General features: G+C 38.2%; 1 protein-coding gene across 2 annotated transcripts in view; it reads left to right on the top strand.

Annotated features, from left to right (window-relative positions):
* Nucleotides 1–6,890, top strand: part of stat5a (signal transducer and activator of transcription 5a) — an 88,632-nt gene that overhangs the window by 75,690 nt on the left and 6,052 nt on the right. For both annotated transcript variants that reach the window (XM_014023166.1, XM_014023159.1), the window contains 7 exons: nucleotides 683–862; nucleotides 1,358–1,445; nucleotides 3,366–3,488; nucleotides 3,755–3,847; nucleotides 4,386–4,592; nucleotides 5,713–5,807; nucleotides 6,087–6,229. In XM_014023166.1, coding sequence (XP_013878620.1) covers nucleotides 683–862; nucleotides 1,358–1,445; nucleotides 3,366–3,488; nucleotides 3,755–3,847; nucleotides 4,386–4,592; nucleotides 5,713–5,807; nucleotides 6,087–6,229 — 929 coding nt within the window. The remainder of the gene's footprint in view (nucleotides 1–682; nucleotides 863–1,357; nucleotides 1,446–3,365; nucleotides 3,489–3,754; nucleotides 3,848–4,385; nucleotides 4,593–5,712; nucleotides 5,808–6,086; nucleotides 6,230–6,890) is intronic.

The raw sequence follows: 6,890 nt of genomic DNA, 5'->3' as shown, positions 1-6,890 counted from the left end.
GTCTTGTTGGTTACAATAATACATAAATATTTGGTCTGAATCCTAATTTTATGTCATTTTAATGAAGAATTTTTGATGTCCTTATGAAGAGGAAACTTCAAACTATATTTGGATATTGAGATTTCCCAGCTAAAAAGAGTAAAAAAAAACTTTGCGAACTCAAAGGGACAATCTCAAAATTTTAAGGCATTTTTTCCTCAAAATCAGAGGTTTTTTTGCTACTGCTCAAAAAAGTGCTTCAAAATTTTGTGTTATGATTATATTTCAGACACTTCATTCAAATGGTACATTGTTAAGGATTTTATTCATTATATTTTGACAAAATGCAATTTTTGTTAACATTTTAGTAAAAACACTATATTTGCCTTTTTCTCCATGTACCACTTTTGGACTTAATCCTCGTTTCGATGTGATGGGTCACAAATCTAGAAACAATCTGATCATTTAAAAAACTATTAACCCTAAAAGGTGCTTTTATAAAGACCCAGTTGTGTGTTTTGTTGATAATAACTACATGAAAAGAAGCAGCTTTCTCACTGAGCAGCAAAGCTACACTTCAGGCTTTATTACGTTTTGTTTTTCCAGCACATTGGCATCATTAAAGGTGATGAAACTAATCAACGTTCTTTTGTTCTGTTTTTCTCCTTTATTATTATTTGTGTGTGTGTGTGTGTGTTCTCAGCACCTTCATCATTGAGAAGCAGCCTCCTCAAGTCCTGAAAACCCAAACCAAGTTCGCTGCCACAGTCCGCCTCCTCGTTGGGGGGAAGTTAAACGTGCACATGAACCCTCCACAAGTCAAAGCCACCATAATTAGTGAGCAGCAAGCCAAGGCCCTGCTAAAAAATGAAAACACAAGAAAGTAAGTCCAGCCAGTGTGTCGGTGTGCGCTTAAAGCCTTTTGTTAAACAATGAAATAACAAGCTTTAGGGTTTCTGTGAGAATTATTTAATCCCAGGGTGAGCTCTGGTAGACCTCAACACATAGACATGACTGGAACTTGAACAATGTCTCAGAGGAGTCTATGGTGTGTCTCCAGAATCCATTTTTAGCCTGTTTCTCAGTCTTGCTCCACATTCATCATAACTTATTGAAACCTTCCTAACCACCCTGAGGTCAGCTAGTATGGGTGAACAGTTCATCCATCATCTGCTGCACATCATCTACTGTAAAAACATGCACTTCTGATCAAGAGAAGTTAAAGATGGTGATTGCAGCACATTTCTGTTATACAGGAAAAACGTCTTCTTAGAACCTGGGAACACTGTAGAGAAGCTAGCTCATTGCACTTAAGTCCATCAGATTAGACAGAAGAGCTAATTGACTCTCTCTCTCTCTAATTGTCTTTCTTTCTCAGCGAGAGCAGCGGAGAAATTCTTAACAATAACTGTGTGATGGAGTACCATCAAACCACAKGCACTCTCAGTGCCCACTTCAGGAACATGGTAAGTGGCCTTTATGTTTTAAATGAAAAAATGATTTCATGGTGGTGGAATCATCAAAAAAAAACTTTAGTTCCTAGTATTACCTTGAAAGGGGTCAAAGAGTTTGTGTGAATTTATAAGCAGGGATTTATCTGCATGTTGTAGCCTAGCACCAGTATTTTCTCTTTTGTTTACCAAACTATGTATGGTGGTGGCCTCCCATTGACCAAAGTATTTTGCCACACCTGGTACTTCTTACACTCTTGAACGAGGCTGCTTATCTCCAGTAATGAACGATGATAATTCTCCAGGACACCGAGACCTTTTAGACGACGATACGCCTTTAAACTTTATGGAAACATTTTGTGGAAAGCTGTTATTTTTTTAGTGCACAAATCAACTGCTGTAAATATTGTTTGATGAGTTGGGTGTGGAAGAACTTGATGAACCCGCTGAGGTAAAGACTGGTTTTATCACCTGCAGACTTGATTATTGTAAATCCATTTTAGCCGAGTGCCCGAAATCTTCTTTAGGTCCCTTACGACTCCAAAACTGGCCTGTCGCGATGAGCAATAAATCAATTAATGGCACAATAAATTAGGTTGACAATTTCGACGCCTCAAAATGTCTTCAGGGTACGGTGCCGAACCTTGGTTTCACTATGTTACACTAATTAGAAAAACTTGTAAATTTCAGAGGTAGCGTGCGGGTGACCGCAATAATTTTATGAAGCCAGAGGAAGGCATACACAATAAACTGGGCTGCTTAGATAGAGGAAGAGATTTCATGGCTTCAGCAGCTGTTTTTGGGCGTTGGTTTTTTTCCAATCTCTGGTTTCAGTCAAGTCATAACTTTCTCTTTTTTAGTAGGGGTGCAACAACGCATGTACCCATATCGAACCGTATCGAACAGTGCTTTAGGTTCARTACACACTTGTATCGAACAATACAGATTTTTAAAATTTATCAACTTGTCTTGTGAAGATGCTCTGTATTAAAGGATCAGTGGATCTGTGTTCGACTACTCCACCTAGGCTGCATTTTTGAGCGCAGATCCACCGAGAAACTTGCTGTTTCAGCAACATGTCATTAAAAAACTGTACTTTTGAGGTTAAACAAATGTTCATAATTAATTTAAATAAATTACAAGTTAAAAGGGACATGTAAATTTCACTTTTTTGTATCGAAAAAATATCGAACCATGAGACTAAAGTATCAAACCGAATCGTGAATTTTCTRTATCGTTGCACCCCTACTTTTTAAGTATGTAAGTTTCATTAAAAAACTTCGTAAGCAGAGGGATCATTCGGTCTCCAAACAATACTATCGTTTATCRCAATAATTCCTGAGACAATTTATCGTTATCGTGACAGGCCTGCTCCAGAGTGCTGCGGCTAGCATGCTAACAGCTACTTCTAGGCAAAATTACATCACTTCTGTTCTGAAATCTCTGTCTCCGGCTCCATGTGAGCTTCAGAATTGAATTCAAAATCATTTCCATTGCTTACAAAGCCCTGAATGGCCTAGTCCTGTCTTGTTTAAAGCAGCTCTCAGAATGCTTTAATGTCTTTTAGTTGCTTCAATGTTAAGAAYCTGAATGGGAGGCTGAGCTTTCCAGAGCCCTGTCCTCTGGAGCCAACTACCTGTGGGTGTGGGATAATAACAATACAAATGTGCTTTATTAGTAAAGCTGAGTTGATAGTTGATGGTCGCTGTAGTTATTTATTGCTATTTATTTATTTACCATTATTTTACCAGGCAAGTTAACTGTAAGCCCCCCCTCCCTTCACATTATACATGTTGTTAGCAACAGTCCCTTCAGAGCCTCTTGTGGATTATTTTGATGCCAGTCAGACTCAAAGAGTCATTACAAGCTTATACTTTAGCTCCATAGTCAGTAAGTATTCATACTATGTATTCTTTTGCTCCATCTCTCATTTAGTCTTTAAAAAGGATCAAGCGATCGGACAGACGAGGAGCAGAGTCRGTCACAGAAGAGAAGTTCACCATTCTGTTCGAGTCCCAGTTTAGTGTCGGAAGCAACGAGCTTGTTTTCCAAGTGAAGGTAAGAGCTGGTGTGTAGATAATAATGAGATCAAAACACAGWGAAGTCCCTTTACAGTCAGTAGGCAGCGTTTCTCAGAGAAGCTTGAAACTAGGCTACAACACATTCAGTTTATTCTGCTTTTTTTATATCAGTATTTGTGATGATGTCTCCTAAAATAATTCATCTTTACAATAAATCTATGAAAAGGTTAATAGCAGTGTGGTAAGTTGCATCATTTACTGTAATGGCCTTCCCTTTTTTTGTATTTTTTTTTTTCTGAGCAGACATTATCACTTCCTGTTGTGGTGATAGTTCACGGTAGCCAAGACAATAATGCCACAGCGACTGTTTTGTGGGACAATGCTTTTGCAGAGGCGGTGAGTAAATATTTGTGAATGTGTGTCATTTTCTATGTGATTTTTTAAAATAAGTTAGTTTTTTTAATTAGCCCAAAAACATTTTATTATTATTGTTATTTGTCTTGCTATAGCCTTTTTCCCCCACACAGTCACATTATGTTTTTTTACAAATTGATGCACAAAATAATGAAGACGTTTAATAATTAAATAAACACTTAAATTAATAATGAATATGATAGCAAGGCATTAGTAGTTGGACAATTTAATCAAATGGAAACAGATGCTACAYGCTCCGAAAACCCCACACATGTAGTGAAAACATCTGTTTGCTGAATAACTGAATTATTTTATAAAAAATCACAATGAACTTTTTGGGTTTCAGTAAAATAGAATAATGGGTTTATACTTTAAAATGCATCAGCATGAAATGAAATTGTCTTTTGTACAAACTGAAAATGGCCACTTTTGGACATTTAAATACAAGTTGCCATGTTCCATCCTCCTTTTTTAGTCCCGTCAGCTCGTCTAAATCCCCAGCTGCCTTCTCTATCTGCAGGGTCGAGTGCCTTTCCTGGTGCCAGATAAGGTGCTTTGGCCTCAGCTGTGTGAAGCCATCAACATGAAGTACAAGGCAGAGGTGCAGAGCAACCGAGGCCTGTCTGAGGAGAACCTGGTCTTCTTGGCTCAAAAGGCTTTCAGCAGCTCCAGCAACAATCCAGACGACTACCGGAGCATGACAATGACCTGGTCACAGTTTAACAGGGTGAGCAGCGTTAAGACATTTGTAACAAACTTTATATTTATCTGTTATGTTCAGCTGCAATGAATAGATTTCTGTCCTACTGCAGTTAGACATTTTTTTTATCTCATGCATAATAAAACAAAACCCACAAACCACTATCCAACACATATTTCAGCCACATGCTTGGGATTGATGGGAACTTGCTGTCGCCATGATATTCATACTCAGAAATCACTGCAGCTCCATTTTGTGGTCAGTTTGAGAAAGAATGCTTCGCTTGTAGCCAGGTCTTCATCCTAATGACCCTGTTTGTCCACCCAGAAAAATGCCGGAGGCCTCTTGTTTCTGGCTCAAAGGCGGAAAATGTACTCATATTCACTACACGCCATTATTATTGGATAACGGGAACGTTCGGTTTCATCCGCTTCACAAATATGCATCAGGGATATCAAGACATGAACAGTTTTACCCCGTCACTCAGTATTTACTCGTACTGTTGAAAACTGGGGTGAAATTGAACTGTTGTGGAGGTTTTTATTTATTTTTTCATTGTTGTGCAACCCCGTTGCTTTGAGAAAATGTAAAAACATTTTAAACCAGAGCGATCCCAGTTTATTTCAAATTGAAGTGAGCGCAAAATGTTTTTGCTGAAATCTGTTGAAGAGGTCGAAACTGATTTCTTCAAGCAGAAAGAAGCAAAACTCTAAAACCTAAAAGAGCAACCTACTGAACACCAACTGTAGCCAAATGCTAGAGAATMTAAAAATAACAAAAGGCTAACTAAAGCTAAACGTAGCCAAAGGCTAAGTAAATGTAGCAATAGGTTAGCTAAAGCTTTAAAGTAGCATTAAAAAATGTGAGCATATTTCAAGGAGAGAAATGATTTTTGGAGTTCTCAGTGGATTTCTATAGGGAAAAGTACTTGTAAATACAGTTTAATGTTTTAAAAACTATAAAAATGACAAAAACTAAAAGCCATAGCACACAACTCCAGAATGAGCTGAACAGTTTTTATGAATGACTACAAAAAGCACAAAGTATGCAGAAGTAAATTACAAAAGAAGAGGAAAATTATACTGTCAATCCTGTTTTATAAATGAAATTTTGTGAATCAGTTTTTTAAAATGATGTTTGTCTGCAGGAAAGCTTGCCTGGGAGGAACTTTACGTTTTGGCAGTGGTTTGATGGAGTGATGGAACTCACAAAAAAGCATCTCAAACCTCATTGGAATGACGGGTGAGGACGATTTTGAGGGTTTTGTCTGTTAGGTTTTATATTTGGTCATAAATTTTGTCAAAACAGCCTAAATTAAAGGCCTAATCTTACAGTATYTTTTCATTTTGACAATTTTATAGCACTTCCTGTTTCCCTGCTCWCACTTTGATACTCGAACAACAGTTCATTTGCTTGATTTTCCATGGCAACCAGAAATGAAAAGCAGCAGTGAATGGGGGGTGGGGGTTGGGGGGGTGTCAGAAATTTTCTTTCTATTTATATATAACCCTGTTTTCGCAGAGCTATCCTGGGTTTTGTGAACAAGCAACAGGCTCAGGATATGTTGATGTCCAAACCCAACGGTACCTTTCTTCTGCGCTTCAGTGACTCTGAGATTGGAGGCATCACAATCGCATGGGTGGCAGAAAATCCCACCAAAGCAGGTATGATGTGCAAAACAAAAAAAATGAAATAAAACACCGTTAGGACATTTAGAAAACCTTCATGAATCAGTGCGATGTTTGTTGAAGTTCATGGTTGTTAAATTTAAACTAAAGCAGGAAAAGGAACGCGAGCACCAATCAACACTTAGATAACTGGAATCGCTTGGTCTGCTTTTGTTTGTCTACTTCCCTCAACTGGGTTCCAGTTTGGGCAATTGGCAGCAGTGGAGAGGAAAAACTCCCCATTAACAGTTAAAAACCTCCAGCAGAACCAGACTGCGGACAGGCGGCCATCTGCCTCGACCGGCTGGGTTGGGGACAGGAAAGAGACACAAACAAACACAGGACTGGTCCAGGTGTATTTTCCTCTGGAAGAGAGACAAAGAAAACACGTTAGTGATAGAATTAATTATAACAAACATGTAGAGGAGAGAGACTAAAGACACCAGTAGAGTGAAGAAATGTGCTCAGTTTGTGCTCCAGCAGTGTAAGCCTATATCTAATTAACTATAATAACAAAGGAATAACTCAGGAAACCTAAGTCTAACTATAGGATTTATCAAAAAGGAAAGTCTTCAGTCTAATCTTAAAAGTAGACAGAGTGTCAGCTTCACGGACAGAAACTGGAAGTTGAGGAGCTTGATAACTGAAAGCTCTGCCT

Source organism: Austrofundulus limnaeus, unplaced genomic scaffold (genome assembly GCF_001266775.1).
Source record: "Austrofundulus limnaeus strain Quisiro unplaced genomic scaffold, Austrofundulus_limnaeus-1.0 Scaffold4, whole genome shotgun sequence".
NCBI lineage: Eukaryota > Metazoa > Chordata > Actinopteri > Cyprinodontiformes > Rivulidae > Austrofundulus > Austrofundulus limnaeus.
This window is presented reverse-complemented; position numbering and strand designations above follow the sequence as displayed.